The following is a 21,503-nucleotide window of genomic DNA, read 5'->3' as shown; positions in this document are numbered from 1 at the left end:
GAGGCTGTATTTGAGGAACTGAAAGACCTGTGGACCTGTGAACTCCCTTTGTGCAATGTCGTTTCAGTCATTATAATGATTGCATGGTTATTATAGTATTAATGTCTATAGAAATTTCCATGAAGTAAACAGGTATTATGACTGTTTAGGATAAATTATTCCAGCACTTTATTAATAGAGACCTGCTGTCTTGAATAAAAAATTAAACTCCTACCTATGCTAAATGAGGGAAATATTGGAGATCCATTTATTACTGAGATAGTGTGAGGACTGTCTGGGGTGAAAGTAACTGAAGTAATCTAGCAAGGAACATGAGCTCCACATATGGCAGAATACAGGAGGGAACGTGAAATTGTGCCTTACAGATTCTTTTATCCAAGAAAATAACCAATTCTGATGAAATACTAACTGGACTGTAAAGAATTATAATTTGATAGCCTAATGCTTCTTATATTTTCAGGATGTTTTTAAGGTTAATGTAGAGACTTTGAAATATTATGTTTGAGAAGGAAGAAAATTCTATGCAAACCATCAGCTTTCCACATGCACATGTATCAGGTTTGACTTGCATACACAGTCAGCAATAAAAGACGCTGGCAGCAGTAGACTTTTCTGACAACTGGTAAGTGGAGGGAATAGTGGGTGTGGCCCTTGAAAGTAGGGCTCACCCTCATCAGGCTGTGACTTTTTAGCCATATGAAGAGAGAAAGGGGGATGAAGATGCACTGACCCCGTTCATGATACCTTCTCCCGGTTCCCCCCTGCACTGACTCAACAGACATTGACTAAAAGCCTGCAATATGGAAGGAAGGAGCTAGAGAGACAAAAATCTATGAGAGGTCCAGGCCCTCAAGGTACTTACACAACCAGCAGGGTGGAAAGACATGACTTAGTTCCTGGCACAGCTGTGAACCACATGCCCAAGCTAATTTGCGGGTGCAGATGTGAAGGATCTGAGAACTGTTTTCAGCTGTGAGAGACCCAGGGCCTCTGTCCTTGTCAGCCTTAGCATGAATCAACACTCACATGTACACACACATGTACCCCAGGCCTCTAGTTACTCCTGGAGGGGCATTTTGGCAGCCTCAACATTGAGCCTTTCCCCAAGAAACCCAGGTCCTCAACCAAGTCATGGCTGCCTTCTTCCTGGGAAGCCAAAGATCAGAGACTGGGACTCCCTTGGGAGTGTAATAACCTTTGGCTGCAGCTGAATCCATTGACAGAGGCTACAGATCCCCTCAAATTTCAGAGGTTGTTCCTATTTCCAATTCTCACTGAATCTTCCAAGCAAAATAATCCCTTTGCTGGCTTGCCCACAGGGTCTAGGTTTCCCTCAAAAGCAGAATCATGACCAACTTTTTCCAAAAAGTCTGAAGGGCAGTGGTTTCCAAATGGTAGTTTAATTGTTAGCTATATCAAAATCACCTGCAACATTAAAAACTACAGATACAGGAAGCTCATCCAAGACCTACTTAACCCAGAACTTTCTATGATGGAGCTCCAGGCTCATGTAGTTTAAAAAATTCCACAGGTGATACTGACGCGTGCCATCAGCTGGGAACCACTGCACTAGGGCAGTGGTTCTCAAACATTAGGGGCATCAGAATCAAAATACAGATTCCTGGGCTCGATCCCCAGAATTTCTGAGTCCATAGCTCTATGGTGGGGCCAGAGAATTTCATTCCCACCAAGTTCTCAGGTGATGCAGATGCTGCTCATCAGGGGAGGAGCTTGAGAACGACCATACTAGGGAAGGGCAGGGGCCAACTCTACCAGAAAGCCGGTCCCTGGCTAAATACCCGTTACCCTGTTGACCTCCTACGGCAGATACTGCTCCTCACCTCTCCAGTGCTCGTCCTGCCTTTCTGCGTTCTAGCAGAAACTTGATTTCGCTGGAGGTACTAATGATTCTCAACTAACAGAACTCCATTTACCGGCTTCCCTTGAAGGAGGGGGTGCTTGTAGAATGAAATTCCAGCAACTAAATCATAAGCAGAAGTTGTTGGCTGGGGCTTCTGGAAAAGCTTTTTAAAGTGGGTGGGGAGGAGGGTGCTGGCTGAGCTGGCATTTTCCACCTTTTGTCCCCTGCTCTTCCCCTTTTTCAAGCCTGGAACACAGAGGTGATAACTGTAGTTCTCACAACCATCCTGGGATATATTATACAAAGAATCTGGGAAGTGCCCCCACTATTTAATACATTAATATTTCTTCAGCAGTGTGAACAGTCACATTAAATGAGTTATATAAAAATTATATATGTGGGTTCTGCATTCACGGGTACAAAGGGGGGATTATACTATGCCATTTGACATAAGGGACTTGAGCATCCAGAGATTTTGGTATCCTGGAAACAATCCCCTGTGGATACCGAGGGAGGATCAGGTTAGGCTTTGCCCTCAAGCTTATGAAAAAACTTTGGTTTCCAGAAATTTTAGCATCACAAGGATGGTAGTCTCTGTACCACCATCTTCACTTGGAGATAGGAGTTAATCTAGTCTCCTTCTCCTTGGATGTGTTAATCCTTCACATCCAGTCAGTCTCTGGGGCTGTCACGTCTACCCCCCTAAAAGTCTTTTGACACTTCCTGCTTCTGGCTATCCAAACTGTCATAGCCGTTCAGACTACCAGAATCTTTCCCTGAATTATCTTAATAGCCTTCTCCCTGGTCTGTCTCCCTCCCAACCCCGCTTTGATTTGCTCTCCACACTGCAGCCAGAGTGACGCCTATAACATAGGGATGATTGTGCTAATCCCCTGTGTAAAACGTTTCTATTGCCCTCTGGATAAAGTTCAGACGTCTTAATATGACTTTACAGGGCCCTTGCTGGTTTTTCAACCCTTATCTCTTGTCATTTTCCATGTCAAGTTCAAAGCCCCTGCCTTACTAAACTATTTTTAGATCTCTAAGAGAAAGCTATTTGCTCTTGTCCTTGTACAAGTTGTTCCCTCTTGGACAATGTACTAGTAAAAATCATAACTCTTCATTCAACACAGAAACTAAAACTAAAGATAAATTATGAGTATTAGTGTTCAGAGGCCTACACTAACCACAGCCAAGAAATCCAGCCCTGTCCAATCATCTTATAAACTATACACCTATGTTTATTTCTGGTAAATGCTTGATTCTTTTTTTTCTAGAGTGTACCAGAACAAGAATCAATGCAGAAATAATTACATATCCAAATTCAGACTTGTTTTGATTGACTAGTCATACATACAATTAAATATTTTATATATTTCTTAAATTTTTATTTTACAACCACAGAAGTGATATAACCAAGTTATAGAACATTTGGAAAAGAAAAACAGAGGAAAGACCCATATTTTCATCATTCTAGAAAACAATTACTATGATTATTATCTCCTAGAAGGTGAGCTCCGTAAAGCCAAGAGCTATGCATACCCTGTTTATTGCTATGTCCCCAGTGCTGTTTTTAGTTTTAAAAAAATGTAAATATCTGGATGAATGACTGATGAATCTGGATGAATGACCAATGTATCATTTTGGTGTACAGAATTCAAAATTCAAACACACTTGAATTTTCTACCATATACCTATTAGGCAACTTTGAGAATTTCAATTACAGTACATGTAAAGTGTTGAAGATAATCAGAGAAAGACAGTCCTGGGAACAGACTACAGAAGTAAAATGAAAGGCAGAGGAATATATATATTTTTTCAATAAAGCTTTGGGAGAGATAAAGAAAGCAAGAAGAAAGTAAAACTGACCCTCAGAAGTATCATCAGTGACATGGGTGAGAGGGGGGCTAATGCTGAAGGGGATAGAGGGGAGGAAGACACAATGCGGAGTCACAGCATCAAAAAGGCATCACACATTTTCATGGACAACGGAAAGCCAACAAATGCCTTTGCATAAAGAGTATATGCCATACAATAAAATAAATATGTCAGTATCTTGTTTGAACTGTAGATGCAAGCCATCTAGAAAAGTTTCTGATGAGCAAAGGAATGAATGACTCAATTGAATTAGAATCTCTACTTATTATCTTCAAAGGTGTCAGGGTCACAAAAGTCAAGGGAAATCTGAGGAACTGCTCTAGATTGTAAGAAAGTAAGGGGAAAACCAAATGCAATGCATGATTCTGACCTGAACCCTTTTGCTACAAAGATCCCTTGGTTACTGACTGGCAAAACTTGAATGGAGTTTGAAGATTCGATAGTGGTAATGTATCAACATTAATTTCCTAATTTAGATGCTTGTGATGTGGTTATGTAGGAAAATGTCCCTGTATGTTAAAAATACACACTAAAGTACTCAGAAAAATGGGACATTATGTTGGCAACTTAATACCAGACATTTATTTTTAAAAAGTTTTGTATACTAAGCTTGAAATTACTTTTTTAAAAAAATTAGGATCTTTAAAGGTGGGTCTGGACATCAGTATTTTAAAAACTGTTCAGGTGATTCTAACATGCAACCAAGGCTAGAAACCACTGCTACAGAGTCTTCATTTATCAACCTTAAAGAAAAAAGGTTACATACTTTGGTACTGAGTACATGAACTACAATTTATTTAACCAAACTCTTCTGTCTTTTCCTTCAAAAATGACTTATTAAAGTTTTTATAGGCCAGGCAAGACAGAATCTCTTCCCTATGAGCACTAAGTCTCATGGGGAAATATCTACAAGCCAACAAAATGTGCTGTAATAATAATAATAATATAATTGTTATCATTTGTTCAGCAATTACTGTGTGCTAGACACTATGCCACCTGAAAGGTCAGGCACTGCTATCATCTTCCTTTTACAGAATGAGGAATCCTAGGCACAATGAAATAAGTCACTCACCCTGGAGTACAGATCTATGTTGACTCTTGACTACACTACTGTATTAGAGGAAAGCAAAGCGCTATGAAAACACACAGATGAGCCTCCGATGCAGACTACGGGTGTCATGGAAGCCTAATCAGAGGAAAGAACATCAGATATATCTTTAGACATGCACCCTATCTCCAATTTTAATTACCACAAATATTTCTTAAGTGAACATCTGTGCAGAAAACTTTCCATTTAGTAGTCCTGCTTCTATTCCTGCTCCTTTGGAGAGATTCTAAGAAGTAGAATTCTGGGACAATGTGTATGGAAAAACCCCATGGCTTTCAATACCTGCTGTCACATAGCTGTCACCAGCAATACGAGGGTATCTATTTTACTGTAACCTTACCAGAAGTGGGCACTGATACTTTAAAAATTCTTTTCCATTAGTGGAAAACGAGTATTTCTTTATTACAAGTTAAGCTAAACATTTTTTCCACTAATGCTTTCTCTAAAGCACAAATTTAAGATCTTCATAATTACTACCAATAGAGTCTCAGTGCATGTTACCAGCAAAATAACATCTTAGAATGTCTCATACTATACAGATGCTGTCATTTTTCCCTATAACCACAAAAGTGGCTGTGTCACAACAGCAGCATGTAATGAAATCAGATTTCAATATTCATGCTAAGATCCTTGACCTCTAAAACTTTCTGAGCTCATTGAGGACAGAGGAAATATCTTGCTTGATTTTGAAATCCTATCACAATGTTAGCAAGTAAAACACACTCTGTAACTGTTTGCTGTTAAGAGTAAGTAAATAAAATCATGGATGGTGACAAAATATAAATGGAAACCATACTTTCTGAGCTGTACACATATGACACAAAAAACCTAGGTCAGTAAACATCACATGAGAAAAAGGAGAAGTAGGTTGCTCCCTTTTTTCCCTTCTTGCCATATAATTAGGGAACCCATGACACCAGTGTGCTGATGACAGTTCTTGTTTATACCTTTTGGCCTAACATCCTGGCTGATTAATTCTAGATTGGGCGATACATTTCATGGTCACTCTACATCTAAAGGATGTTCCTTTAATGAATAGTAGATCTAAGTACAAAGTGCTTCCCTGATCAGAGAGCTTGTCTTTGTGTCACTTTAAATTTCACTTTAAAAACCTATGAGCAGATAATTCTTTGGGCCTCATAATGTTTTGTTTTGTTTTAATAAAATTTTACCATTTAAAGCTAAGTGATAATCTGCAAATAGTTCACCCCTAACTAACAGAACATCCCTTGATAGTATCAGCACTCTTAATTCCATTTTATTGATAAGAGAAGGGAGGCATGGAAAGTGACTTATTCCAGGGCACATCAAGTATGAATCATCAGCAAGGTGAAAGGAGGCTGCTGGAGCTCTAACTTCCGTTTTTGATTAATTCTCTGAACCACACAGGCATTAATTTGCAATTAAATCTCCTGTGTAGTTTGGTTAGAAAGATTTTAATCATTTAGAAAATGGCTCTGTAAACTGCAGGCAGTAATATCTATTTCAAATTGTATGAGCAAAATCACAAGCATACCTTCAGTAACATTTTTTAATGGGCATAAAATTCACGGTTAATAATTTTTCAATTTCCCTGAACAACAGTCTGAATTCAAGCCTCACCTATAGGTCCTAAGTTATCAGAAGGTAAAGGGAATATTTATAAAATAAGTTAAAGTATAAAGTAAATATTTAATCCTTTGTGTAATAAAAATAAAATTTGTTACAGTTTTATGTTTCAGAAGTATGCATGTCTACATTTCATACTACGGTGCAGTTTGGATAAGATTTTAGCAGATTAACATCTTGGATTATGACAGAAAATCTTAATGGAGGTAGCGAAGTCACTCTTTATAGCAACTAAAACAAAAACTCATAGAAATAAATTTAATAGGCTATATGTCTAAGACCCATATAAAAAAAGAGGCATAAAAGAAGAGGCATACCACATACACAGCTGGAGAACTATTATTATAGTTATGTCACACCCACATTAATTTATAAACATACTGTAATGTCAGTCAAGGTTCCAATGGCATCTTGTGGGGGTGGGTTAAAGCAGGGGTCCCCAACCCCTGGCCCACGGACCGGTACCTGTCCGAGGCCTGTTAGGGACCGGGCAGCACAGCAGGAGGGGAGCAGCGGTCAAGCTGCAAAGCTTCATCTGCCACTCCCCATCACTACTCACAGCTCGCATTACCGCCTGAACCATTGCCCCCCATCACTCGGCCTACAGCCTGAATCATCCTCCCCCTCCCCCCACAGTCCATTGGAAAATTGTCTTCTACTAAACTGGTCCCTGGCGCCAAAAAGGCTGGGGACCGCTACGTTAAAGAACTTGGTAAACTCATGTAAAGTTCATTTGGAGGAATAAATTTAAGAGAATAACCAAGAAAACTTTTTAAAAGTATAAAGTGCAATAATAAAAATAGTATTTTGCTGGCACAGACCAATAGAATAAAACTGAAAGTTCGAAACAGGCACAGGTGTATATAAGTATTCAATAAATGAGAAATAACAATGAAAGAATAAAAGGATTTAATAAGCAATGTTGTGACAGCTGACTGGACCCATACCTCACACCATTCAGCAAATTAATTCCAGGCTTTCCAGGCTAGTTGAATATTTCAGTGCAAGATAATGAAATGAAATATTGGGAAAGGCTTTAAAGACACACACACACAAAAAAACGACTGATAGATTTGATATAAAACATATTACTCACTAAAATAAATATGTATTAAGGATATCAATCATTTTTGTCATTCATGCTTTAATCACTTAAATTTATCAGTTGTCTTTTAATTTCATTTAGCTCCTCCTGACACAAAACTATAAGAAGTTAAAAATACCAATCTTTTCTTTAAGGCCTCCTTCCCTTGGCTGTGAAGTGACTTTCTTAATCCCAAACCACATCAATTTTTCACTTATATCTTCTTATAATTCTTTTCATTGTTTCTTATGTTATGTTAATTACACAGACGAGAAATCAAAATATGGCCTCGTCCTTTATTAACTGTTTGATTTGAGGATGTTATATAACCTCTCTGAGTCTCAATTTCATTTTTCTGATAAAACAGACATGATAATGCCAACCTATCAGAGTTGCTGTGGAGATTAAAAACATAATTTATACAAAGCATTTATCATAATTATTATAGAACCTGGTATATAAAAAGTCAAAACAGTCTTTGTTTTTCTAAGTTAAAATGGTAGCTATTACTTTTAATGCTATCACATTGCACAATTTCATTGATAAATCATGACTAGAAACCTAAGGTAATGGTGTTTTTACCTGATTTTTAAATAAATTTCACATTATTTAATCAATGCTATAGCTTTTTACTTTTTAAGTTTTTAAACCATACTATATGCCAACCAGAAAAATACCTTAGTTCTTTGAAGACTGCCCCATTACTACAGCATCCTACAATTTGGTCTTTTAAAGTTGCAGTCTGAAGTTATCCGATGGCCAAAGAACATTGTACTCCAAGAGTATTAAAAGGTTCCTTACACACTAGACCTGCTGAGATTATCTATGAGTTTGAAATATAAATAGGATGCTTACCCTTCTTCATCTTACCTCTAATAGGCCATCCTCTGGTAGATCAGCGCAGTGGACGGCATTCTGGATCTTAGTTTTACCAAAGATTGCTCGGAGGGTTCCAGGGCGTAAATGCCGGGCAATTTCCTATTAAATAAATACACATTCACATATAGATTAAAGTCAGCCATGTAGTGTCAATTTAAAAAAAAAACACCAGCTGTACGAAATACGTTCATTAATTATTCATTACATGTACATGTATACATTGTTGGTAATGATTTTTCCTGGAAACAGGATGAATGCATGAAAACTGAGCAATGAAAATTCTCAGTTCACTCATAAAGCTTTTTCTCTGGCCCAATGTAAAGTCCACTGTAATCTATGTCGAGGGCAATAATAATTATATCTCTTTTTATCAACAGATTATGGGAATCACATAAATATGAACCCAGCTCATTATTGTGAAAGACTTGTATTTTATAAAGACAAGAGAGATCCTAACAATTTAATTTAAAATGAACTAGTTTGATGGCACTGATTGCAAAAGACTTTTTAAAATGTTACAGTTGTATCAGTTTAGTGTTATCTTACATTTAAGGGAAAAAAATGGTTACAAATAACTCATAAAATTTTGGGTAAAAGAAACAAGAGGTTAAAAAAAATTGAAGATGTGGGCTTCCCTGGTGGCACAGTGGTTGAGAGTCCGCCTGCCGATGCAGGGGACACGGGTTCGTGCCCCGGTCCGGGAAGATCCCACATGCCGCGGAGCGGCTGGGACCGTGAGCCATGGCCGCTGAGCCTGTGCATCCGGAGCCTGTGCTCCGCAACGGGAGAGGCCACAACAGTGAGAGGCCCGCGTACAGGAAAAAAAAAAAAAATTGAAGATGTGGGAGTATCAATGACCTACTTAATAGTCTGTTTTTCTAAGTTAAAAATTTTCTAAAATCCTATTTTGATTTTGAAATATACATACAAAAAAGGCATTTACTACACATATTTAAAAATAATAATGAAACAAATACCTGTGTGCCCACTATTAAGCTGAATTACAATAATATTACAATAACTTTCAAGGTCCCGGTGTGCTCTATCTTCATTCCATCCCATCCCTATCTCCATCCAGAGGTTACCATTAATATCAATTTTACTTAAATATTCCCTTGTTTTACTTAGTTTTCAAGGCAGTTTTTCATATTTGTCCATGTAAATATGTGTAACTGTAATTCATTTGTTTTTATTATCATATATATTCCAATGTATGATAGAGCATACTTTATCCATTTTCCTGATGATTGACATTCAATTAATTTCTTCTCTCTCTCTCCCCACCTCTCTGTCCTCCCACCTCTCTCTCCTCACACACGCTCACGCTCACACTCACACACACACACACGATCACAAACAATTCTGCTACAAGCATTCTTGTACATGGTGCACATGTGCAAGAGTTTTTCTGTAATCTTGGGGGCACATACATATTCAGTTTTGCTAAGTACTGTCACTATTTTCATAAATGGCTGTAACAATTTGCCCTCAACCATCAATGCACAAGAATTCCCACTGTCCATACCAAAGCCAGCATTTGATAGTGGCTGACTTTTTACTTTTGCCATTAGGCAAGCGTGAGATGGTATCTCATTGTGTTAGTACGAATTTCCTTGATAACTAAAGAAATTGAGTGTCTTTTCATATATATCCTTTTCTGTAAAATGCCTATTCTTGACTTTTTTCCATTTTTCTATTGGGTTATTCTTTTTCCTTTTGTTATTCTTAATACCTTCTGAATTCTAAATTTTTGTCAGTTATATATGATGCAAATATCTTTTCCCAATATGTAGCTTGTCTTTGAGTTTTCTTTATGTTTTCTGATGACCAGAAATACTAAAATTTAATGAAATTAAATTTATCAATTTACGATTTGTGCTTTTTGTTTCTTAAGGAATTATTCCCTACTCCAAGTGCATAATGATACTCATCTCTATTGTCTTCTAAAATCTTCAAAGTTTTGCCTTCCACACTAAGTTCTTGATCCATCTAGAACTGACTTTGGCTATCATGTGAGGAAGATGTCCATTTTCATTTTCCCCATATGGCTATTTAATTGCCCTAGCACCATTTTTTGAGTTATTTCTCTCTTTCCCCCGCAATCTCCAATGAGATTGATAGCTCTGTTATATGAAAGGTTTCCCTGGATGTATGGGTCTGTTTCTTGCTTTACTATTTGATTCCATTGGACTTTTTGTCTATTTTTACATCTATGCTGTCTTAATTATTATAACTTTATAATAAGTCTTCACCTGGTAACGCAAGTCCCCCAGATTTTGGTTTTGAATGCATTAAGTTTGGGTTCCATTAGACATCCAAGTGAAGGTGTCAAATACATGATTGGCTGAGACTAGAGTTCAGAGGAGTGTTCCACACTGCAAATAACAATTTGGGGGTCAATAGCATATGTATGGTATGTAAAGTTACAGGTTAGATGAGATCATGAAGGCAGTGAGTATAAACAAAGGAGAGGAAGCACAGGGACACCATGTCATTAAAAAGTCAAGGAGATGAGGAGAGATGAACAAAGAAGACTGAGAAGGAACGGCCAGCTTGGTAAGAAGAAATGCAGCAGCATCCTTTCCTAGAAGACAGTGAAGAAAAATGTCAAGGACAGAGAGTTATCAACAGTGTCAAATGTTAAGTCATATAGGGTTAGGACTTCCCTGGTGGCACAGTGGTTAGGAATCCGCCTTCCAATGCAGGGGACACAGGTTCAATCCCTGGTATGGGAAGATCCCTCATACCACAGAGCACCGAAGCCCGTGTGCTACAACTACTGAGCCTGTACTCTAGAGCCTGTGAACCACAACTACTGAGCCTGCGTGCCTAGAGCCCGTGCTCCACAACAAGAGAAGTCACAGCAATGAGAAGCCCACACACCTCAACGAAGAAGAACAGCCCCCACTCGCTGCAACTAGAGAAAGCCTGCCCGCAGCAAGACCCAATGTAGCCAAAAAGAAAATAAATTAAAAAAAAAAAAAGTCACAGGGTTAAAGACGGAGAACTGGCCACTAGACCACGTGGAGTCACTGATATCCTTGACGAGAGCAGTTTCTGAGGAGTGGAGAAAAGCTAAAGACTTATTATTGTGGTTTCAAGAGAGAATCAGAGAGGAAGAATGGGCACAAGTGAATACAGGCAACTACGTTGAGGAATTTTACTGCAAAGGGGAGGAGAAAAATGGAGCAGTAACTGGAGAGGGAAGTAGAATCAAGAGAGGGTTTTTCATTAAATGTTGGAGAGGGTGTGGAGAAAGGGAACAGTATGGAGGTTCCTTAAAAAACTAAAAATAGAACTACCATATGACCCAGGAATTCCACTACCGGGCATATACCCTGAGAAAACCATAATTCAAAAAGAGTCACGTACCACAATGTTCACTGCAGCTCTATTTACAATAGCCAGGACATGGAAGCAACCTAAGTGCCCATCGACAGATGAATGGATAAAGAAGATGTGGCACATATATACAATGGAATATTACTCAGCCATAAAATGGAACGAAACTGAGTTATTTGTAGTGAGGTGGATGGACCTAGAGTCTGTCATACAGAGTGAAGTAAGTCAGAAAGAGAAAAACAAATACCGTATGCTAATGCACATATATGGAATATAAAAAAATGGTACTGATGAACCTAGTGGCAGGGCAGGAAGAAAGACGCAGATGTAGAGCATGGACTTGAGGACACAGGGGAGGACAGGGAAGCTGGGACAAGGTGAGACAGTAGCATTTGTGCTTTTTGTTGACATATGCTTTTTTGTTGACATATGCTTTTTTGTTGACATGTGCTTTTTTTTGACATATATACACTACCAAATGTAAAACAGATAGCTAGTGGGAAGCAGCCGTATAGCACAGGGAGATCAGCTCGGTGCTTTGTGACCGCCTGGAGGGGTGGGATAGGGAGGGTGGGAGGGAGGCTCAAGAGGGAGGAGATATGGGGACATATGTATACATATAGCTGATTCACTTTGTTGTACAACAGAAACTAACAACATTGTAAAGCAATTATATTCCAATAAAGATATTTAAAAAAAGAGAGGGTTTTCTTTTTTTGAGGGGGAGGGGATGCTGTTTTAAAGTGGGAGAAATAATAATACCTTTCCAGGCTGATAGGAATCATCGAACAAAGGGAAAAACTGATGAAACAGAAAGGAGAAGAGAGAATTGCTGGAGTGATGGAAGCAAGTGACAAAGTAGAGGAGTTGGCCTTATATCTAAGAGTGTGGAACATTCACCCTGAGCATCAAGACAGTACATGGGCCCAGTTATAGCTATGTGGGTTTATGCAGTGGCTGGAACTTATGGAAGTTCTTTCTCTATTTTTAGCTTTTATTGAGATGTGACTTACATATGATAGCATGCATAGGTTTTAACTGCACTGCCCCATGAATTTAGACAAATGTATATACTCAGCAACCACCATCTTAAACAAGATATAGAACATCTCTAAAGTTCCCTCTAGACTTTATGTTTTTGACTCATTCTATTTTCCAGTGAAAAAGTCAGCAAGATTGTCACCAGCTGAGAGGAAGGATGGGGAAGAGGTTTGGGGGATCTGAGGACAGAAAAGGAGGTACAAGACATTTTAAGAGAGGAGAAGCGTGAATGGACTAGAAAAATGAATGTGACTGCTCGGCAGCACTGAGGGCCCTCTTGAGGTTAATGATCATGAAGGTAAAGGGAGATCGTTCAGGACGCCTGAGTGCTCTCCAGTCATGGGTGCAGGCAAAGGTTAGGTAGAAGGCTGAATTTAATGAGGGTTGGGGTTCTTTTTTTTTTTTTTTTTTTTTTTTTGCAGTACTCGGGCCTCTCAACCACTGCCACCAGGGAAGCCCTGAGGGGTTGGGGTTTTACCAAGAGAAAACAACAAAGTAAGAGAGGGGTAAGGGGGCTGAAACTGTATGTAAGGAAACAATGATAATGATAGACAAAAGAAATTTTAATTGAGGATGAAAGTAAGTGAGGCCCTGGGGGGTGGAGGGGGGGTTAGAGACAATGAAAAGGTAGGTCAATGGATTAGAGCTCCTAGTGGGATGGGATGATTATGGAAATCGGTGTGTTATAAGAAGTGAGCTGGAAAGTCAAGAGATAGGATACCTGAAATTGGAATTACTGGAGGTGCACAGAGAGGGGGTTATAGATATTTATAATGACCGGTTTTAAGATATAACCATGGCTGAGGTCAGGTGGAGGGCAAGAAGGTTACAAGAAAGGAGGACAACAGATGGAAAGGTAACGTATGGAATGGATTACCCGTATGAATATGGAAATCACCAAAAATTATGACAGGTGTAGCGTATGGTGCAAGGATGCTGAGCAGCGTTCACACCCGTGATTCCGTCACTGAAGCAATTTTAAAGGCATGGGTTTATTTATTGAGTCTTACTTCCAAGGTTTCTATCAAATGTCAGTTATAAGTGTATCAAGTTTAAGAAAAAACATTTTGATAAACTAAGAAATAAGGATGACCTTATATTTTATTTCATATTCATTACTTTCATTCTGTTCTCCATAATTTTCCTGGGAATGAAGTACCCAATATTAAACATCTACTCTACTTACGTGGTGGTAAGCTGCCATTCTGTGAAAAAAGATGTACTTTGTAAAATTATGAGAGGTGAATGAAAGGTGAGTACTTATTTTCCTTTCCTTATTGTTTCAGATGGGGGGAAAACTTTAAAGTGACTCACTTTGATTAAACTGCTTCATAAGAACTTATTCTCTACCCACTTTTATTTGGAAATCACCATGTTCATTAAAATATTTTCTTGTAGGTGTCTGCTACACGCACAGCACTTGAACTCAAAAGATGTTCATGTGTGTGTGTAGGCGGTGGGTGGGTGTTGTACTGTGGTCAGAGAAGGCAGTCTCTTTGTTCTTCTTTTGAAGGAATTTGTTGAGATTTTCTTTGCATCCTAATACATAGTCAATTATAGTGAATGTCTCATGGGTAGTGGAAAAGAATGTTGTCACAGGTTGCATTTCTCCGGGAAACCAACTCTGAGGTGGAGATTTGCATGCAGGAAGTTCGTTGGGGAGTGGCTTCAGGGAAGTTTACTGTGGGGAAGTGAGGAAAACAGGATTAGGCAGAGAGAGAAGTTGAAGTTCAATGCAGTTACAACAGTTGCCCCAGATCATCCTACAAGAAGCTCTGGAGCTTCAGAGTTTTCCTCAGTTGAAGCAAAGGGGTCAGACCTTTATCTCTCTAAATTGACAAGTCACTGGACATATGCCATTCCAGGGAAGGGGGCATGTCCTTGGGCAGATGACTTTCTTTGGCAGAGAGAAATGTCTGGAGAGGGACTTATTGTATTACAGTCAGCAGCCAACACTTCCAGAGCTGGGAAATGGGCACTGCAGTCGTGAAGGGCAGAGGGGAGTCTAAGTGGCCCTCCACAGCATCTACTAATTACATACATACAAACATACACACACAGACATGCACACATGCACATGCATATGTGATACATTCAGTATATATAGCATATATGACAAATACGGCATTGCAGACTATTGCAATCTGATTACCATTCTTTTTAGGTAACTAATTTTTTCTGCAAGGTTTTGTATTATCTCTCTATCTAGGCATTGGTCATTTACTGGTCATTCCTCTCTGTACTCAACAGTCCAATCCTATTTGAAGATACACACCTTCAGTCTGTTATTTCTTTTATTGTTTTCTCTCCTCCATTTTATTTCTTCTTTCCTTTCACTGTTTCTATGTAATAGATATTGAAACTTCTGGTTCTATATTCCCTCTCTCTTTTCTTTTATGCTTTCCATCTACTTGTCTTTTTGTGTTATATTCTGGGAGAATTCCTCCATTTGATCTGTCACCTCACTAATTTGTTTTTAAGCTTTTGTTTTTAATTTGTTTTTAGGTCCACTGTACAATTCTACTCATTTACTGAATATTTTTAATATTTCAAAAATTATATTTTAAGTTTTTCATATCTATAATTATTTTTATGGATCCAGTATTCTCTTTCTGGGGCTACTGACTGTATTATTTTAAAGACTTTTGTTAGCTCTATTAACTTGCTTTCCTTAGGTACTGATTCCCTTTGTTGTGTTTGGTGTCTTCTTTATGGTATGGGTTACCTTCAAATGGTTGGTAATTCCTGGCTCTTTATCTTTGTTTGGAATTTTCTGTTTACCTGTCATAGAGGTCAGGGACATACTGACAGGCAGGGTATGCTGGTTGTTTTTCTTAAGGAAGTGGGGCGTCCCATTTTTTCCTGGGTGTCACTAGCTACCTACCCACCACATTGCCTCTAGCTAAAGCCCCACGTTCACGGCCTTGGGCTGTAGTTAACAGCATCAGCTGTCCTCTACTCGGCATAAGCAAGCAAAGGGGAAAGGGCTGATTTATTCTGCTGCTCTTTATGCAGTCTCCTCACTCAACACCCTGCTGACGGCTCCAGGTCCCTCCTTAGCATTGCATCCACTGTGGCTGATGTGCAGCCAGACCCCCTGCCCCTTCTGAGCAATCCTCTCCTGCATGCTTTAGAATATGCTTCTCTTTAACAGTCCAATCCTACCTGCTTTTTGCCTTTCAAAGTTAATGGTCTGCTAATGGTAGGCACTCTTTCTTGTTTTCCAGAGTGGCTGGAGATTTACTCTTTAAAATAAAACAAGATAAAATAAAATATATCTCCCATGATTTCTAAGGATTGGAAAGGCAGGGAATGATGGGCACACATGGTTATCTGCCACACTGATGAAAACTCATCTTACTGACATTTCCATTTCCCCAAACTCAGTAAGTTACCTTCAATTCACATTAGCTGCTATCATTTTGTGTCTAAAAATTGAATTCCTTCCAGAGTACTCCTTCATTTCCCACTGCTCCTATAGGAATTTATGCTCCTATTGTAACCCCTGACTTGCAATTCATATAGTCTTTCTGTGTGCCTATTTCAGTAAGTTTCCATTAGACTCTCAACCCTTTAACACAATATAAAAATTCCTTAATATTCTATGCCTTACTATGAGCGCACAATAAATGTTTGCTAAATATTTTTTGACTGACATAAAATGGCAAACTTCTATTTAAGGAGCCAGGATGGAGCAGAATGAAGAATAAGGGCTGTGAAGGAAGGCAATGTGGATTTGAATTTGGCCTCTGTCACTTACTAGTTGTGTGGTCATGCCACGTTGCTTAACCTTTCTGCCTGTTGTAAGGTTTTCATTTGCAAAACAGGGATAAAAATAGGACTTAGCTAGACTTAACTATGATGTTTTTGTGAGAATTATAGTAAGTAAAAGTATTTAGAGCAGTGTCTGTCATATGGTAAACAATCAATAGATAATGGCTATGAGTTTTATTAATGTAGCCTTAGAGTTAAAAGGAAACTAAGATGAGAGTTCTTAAAGAGATAAAAAACGGTATATTTTGATATAGTCAAAGATGATCCAACCAAATAGTCATGTATCTTTTAATAAATATACATTTTTCAAGAATATTAATGATAGTTTTAGAATAAAGGTAAAAGTTTAAATAATCAAGTAATAAGACATTTAGATTTGATAATACTAATCTATAAACAAACCTCAGAAAATATGAAGTAGTTTTACGTGTATAATGTATTTTGTTTAGGTAAATGATAATGATAAAGAATAGAACAACAAGTATTTTCTTACATCTGTTGTTAAAATTTAGGCTTTCATTTTGGATCATCTTCTTTAAAAAGGTAATACATTTATTTTGGTTTTGACAATTGTAAAATATCAAATATGTCTATATAAGTAAAAAATACTGAAATGTTTAAAGCCTAGAAAAATCCTCCATGGATCATCTCCCCGCTTCCTTTCCTGGCAGATTTTCCCTAATTATTCCCAGTAGGTCCATGCTGCTCTGGCTCCTTGCATTGTACAGTGAAAGTCATCCTACTATGCACAGTCCCACTCCCATAATGAAGCAGAGAGGAGTACCGGGTAAATAAAAGCGACAAAAGTACCAAAAATGCAATTTAAATTTAATATGATACTTTTTAAGTTACCACAATATTAATAAGTGAGGGGTTATGCTGAGAAAATAAGACTCTTTAAAGAGCAATATTTATTTGTACTTAAAAGGTCAGAAGACTTTCAAACTCTACCAAATTCCTGGCATACCCATCCCCCACTACCACCTTGCCTTCTCAGTTCCGTCAAGTCAAATGCTTGGTTATTGAACAGCTCATTTTAAGTACTAAAAATTCCGCTCGGGTAATCCTGTAGGGGGAGGAAGAAATCTGGCTTAGAGAATGACCTCTAAATCTAAGACACGGAGGAAAAAAATGCACTAAGTAGAATGGTAATTAGCAGGATACTGAAAACAAAGAAGAGAAAGTTTATATAGCTATTCTATTACCATGTGCATTATAAAGAATATTGTTGTTTACTGAATAATAGGTCTATGAGACCGATAAAATATGACTGGACGAAGAAAACAAACTGCTTCCCTGGAAAGCTATTCTGTTTCAGTTCTCCATGATACAGGAGAGATATGCAAGAATGAAAATGACCTTCCATTTAAGAAATGAATTAAATTTGGAAGAGATTTGTAAAATTTACTGATTATGGAAATTTGAAGAAAGACAACTTTGTGATCAACCTTAGAATATATTTATATAAGGAGTGACACATGGTACAGAATCACACCTGGTCATTAGCCTAATTTTGGGAAAATTCTAAGTAAAAGGAAAAAAAGTCTTGCCTAATCTATAGGATAACCATGTTAGCAGTGATATAGATAAGTGGATAAATCTTAACAGAGGAAGTAGCTCGGCTCCAGTCTCAGCAATCCTAAAGGAGCTGGGAAACAAAACAAAAAATCATGTTACAATCATTGCCTTCATTTTACAGGCAACAAGGGCAACAGAATTTAATATCAAAGGCCAATGAAGCAACCACTATAATTAAAACAGTAAACATCCATGTTTCTAGCCATTACTGGTACCCCTTGGCAGACTGCTATAATATTAAAAAATACATGCTTAGTCCTCTTCTTGACTCCTCTGGTACTCCAAAAATATTTTACCAAAGCTTATCCTCCAACCATTTTTCCCAGTTACATGCAACTTTGTATTAACTAATGCAGTTACAGTTTTATATTCCTGGGAGAAGAGCAATATCAAGCTAATTCACAACTAAAAGAAGATAATGAAACGCTGGAAGGAATTGCAAGTAGGAAAGGAAATGAGAGAAGAGATCCAACGTCTACTTTCTGTAAGTCTAAGGATCCTTCTAGAACCTACGCATAGGATTCAGAAAGAGGAACTACAAAATTGAACTCAACTACTTCTGTGTTAGTCTCATTGAATGAGCTACTGAAGAATTCACAGTAAATACTCTTATCTTGTTAGCTCTGGAGACCACATGAATTATTTATATGAGGAATCATTAAAACCTGGCTTGTGAACTCTGACAAGCTTCACATCTCACCTTTAATTAAGTAGGAATTAGCTGTAATGTAAATGTATAGAACCTGAAGAGGGTCATAATCAAATGTAATTTCAGGTGAAACATTTAGACAATTCAATCCTATCTTTCCCACTAGGTTTCAGCAGACCGCATGCCATAGTAATCACTGCCTCTTAACGAGCTGTTTGCTCCTGCAGTCAATAATAGGCTCTGGCTGAAATAAACTCTCATTTGACAGAGGTATTATTTTTAAATGTAAAATGATGACCCCCTGGTTCTCCTCTTTTCAAATTGTTGGGCAAATCTTTTTGCTTGCTCTTCATGTGAATTACTTCGTATTTTGGCAAAAACCACAAGGACTTGCTTATGTAAGTAAAGTCTGAGAACATAAACATTAGTATAGAGGAAAATGAAATTCCTTTTTGGTAAACATTTTCCTAGTGCTTTTCTGTTTTTCCCAAACACTGCATCACAGGAGATTTAACCTTTGAAGTACAGGCATTACCGGGAGATATTGTGGGTTTGATTCCAGACCACCACAATAGAATGAGTATCACAATAAAGCGAGTCACATGAATTTTTTGATTTCCCAGTGGATATAAAAGTTATGTTTGCAATATACTGTAGTCTATTAAGTGTGCAATAGCGTTATGTCTAAAAAAATGAACATACCTTAATTAAAAAATAATCTATTGCCAAAAATGCTAGCCACCATCTGAGTCTTCAGCAAGCTGTAATAGTAACATCAAAGATCACTGGTTACAGATCACTGTAACTAATGTAACAGTAATGAAACATATGAAATATTGAGAGAATTGCCAAAATGTAACAGAGAGACAAGAAGTGAGCAAATGCTATTGGAAAAATGGTGCTGTTAGACTTGCTTGTGGCAGAGTTGCCACAAACCTTCGGTTTGTTAAAACAAACAAACAAAAAACCCCCCCCACAATGTTAGTGAAGCGCAATAAAGTGAAGCACGATAAAACAAGGTATGCCTGTATAGACACATAACTACTGAGAAACTTGAGAGGCGTTCTCAGTCTCCCCCCTACAAAAAAAGTGTCCTGCACAGTCTACCACACCCTGATAAAATAACTGCCGCTCAATCTTTCTCTACTCTCCTAAAGAAATGTATAGCTCAATACTCAGAAACCCCTCTAAAGGAATAAAATAATGAAATAGCTGGGACCCATTCCTGGCATCTCTAACACCCAATTCCTTGCCATATCCTGTCATTACAAATGCTGACATATGGCCCATATCAGTCTACTTTACTTTTTTATTATTATTTTTATTTTATTTTATTTTATTTTTGCGGTACGCAGGCCTCTCACTATTGTGGCCTCTCCCATTGTGGAGCACAGGCTCCGGACGTGCAGGCTCAGCGGCCATGGCTCACGGGCCCAGCCGCTCCGCGGCATGTGGGATCTTCCCAGACCGGGGCACGAACCCGTGTCCCCTGCATCGGGCAGGCGGACTCTCAACCACTGCGCCACCAGGGAAGCCCTATCAGTCTACTTTCTATCTTCACTCTGCCACCATATTCTCGTACATAGACTATTGGTTCCTTCCTGGTTTATCTAGTCTCCTAGATTCCACTGCTTTTGATAAGTACATTCTCCACAAAATAGTCAGGGTAGCCTTTATAAAACATAAGTTGAGTTATACCATTTTCCTACCTTACACCCTCTGATGCTTTCCTCCTTAAGAGAAAATCCAAAAATTTTAACCTAAGCTATACAATCTTGCATGATCTCATCTCTGCTTACCTCTCCACCCTCACCTGAAATGGTCTAGTCACAACAACCTCTTCCAATTTTTCAAAGCCACCAAGCTCCTCCCTACTTCAAGCATGAAAACACATATTATTCCCTTTCAATATTCTGGCTCAGAAATTCTTCTCCCTCTTCTCAAGAAGTTTATGTTCTTTACAAATGTTCAGAATAAGCAACGTAAATCAGCTGTGGTAGATTCTGCAGCGTGGCTCTCTCAACCCTTCATTCTGTCTGCCTTCTAGTTGGAAAAACTACATTCTCCAGACACCCTTTTGCCTAGCGTTCTTGATGCAAATTATGTTCCACCAGTGAGGTCTGGAAGGCAGAACTGAGCAGAGGCCATCTTTCTGCTGATGGTGCCACAGTCAGACAAGGTAGGAGACGAGTGTTTGGAGGCAGCTGTGGTAGCCAAACTCAGTGCCTGAGTCACCAGATTCTTGGGAATGAAAGTCAGTGATGGTGGCAGCAGTGGAGGCGGTAGCAGCAGCAACTTCTGGCTTCTAGAGGCAGAAATGCCCTTAAAATCAACAACTCCAACAGCAGCTCCTGACTCAGGCCTTGCAGCCCTCCTAATGAGTTTGTAAACTTCTTCCCTTTATTAAATCCCTTTTTAAAAAATCCCTAGGCTGGTTTGTTTCCTGCTCTGAAATTTCAGTGATACTTTGAGGTTCCATCTCTCTTCCTCATCTCTACGCAAAAGGACAATCCCTGCTGCTACTTAGTAAGTACCTTCTTGCCATCTGGCTTTCACCACCACTCTCTTGAAACTGCTCTCTCAAAAGTCACCTATAATAATCTGTCTTCTTGCTGAAATCTCTTATATAGCAGCAAAGTTATAAAAGTACCATCAGAAGTAGCATCTTAGTATGGGTACACTTCAATTTATAAAATAGGAC

At 38.5% G+C, this 21,503-nt stretch overlaps 1 protein-coding gene across 2 annotated transcripts in view; it reads right to left on the bottom strand.

Moving 5' to 3' along the window:
• Positions 1 to 21,503, bottom strand: part of NME7 (NME/NM23 family member 7) — a 265,965-nt gene that overhangs the window by 45,009 nt on the left and 199,453 nt on the right. For both annotated transcript variants that reach the window (XM_082833178.1, XM_082833177.1), the window contains one exon: positions 8,410 to 8,517. In XM_082833178.1, coding sequence (XP_082689304.1) covers positions 8,410 to 8,517 — 108 coding nt within the window. The remainder of the gene's footprint in view (positions 1 to 8,409; positions 8,518 to 21,503) is intronic.

This window comes from Leucopleurus acutus (genome assembly GCF_964270905.1).
Source record: "Leucopleurus acutus genome assembly, chromosome: 2".
NCBI lineage: Eukaryota > Metazoa > Chordata > Mammalia > Artiodactyla > Delphinidae > Leucopleurus > Leucopleurus acutus.
This window is presented reverse-complemented; position numbering and strand designations above follow the sequence as displayed.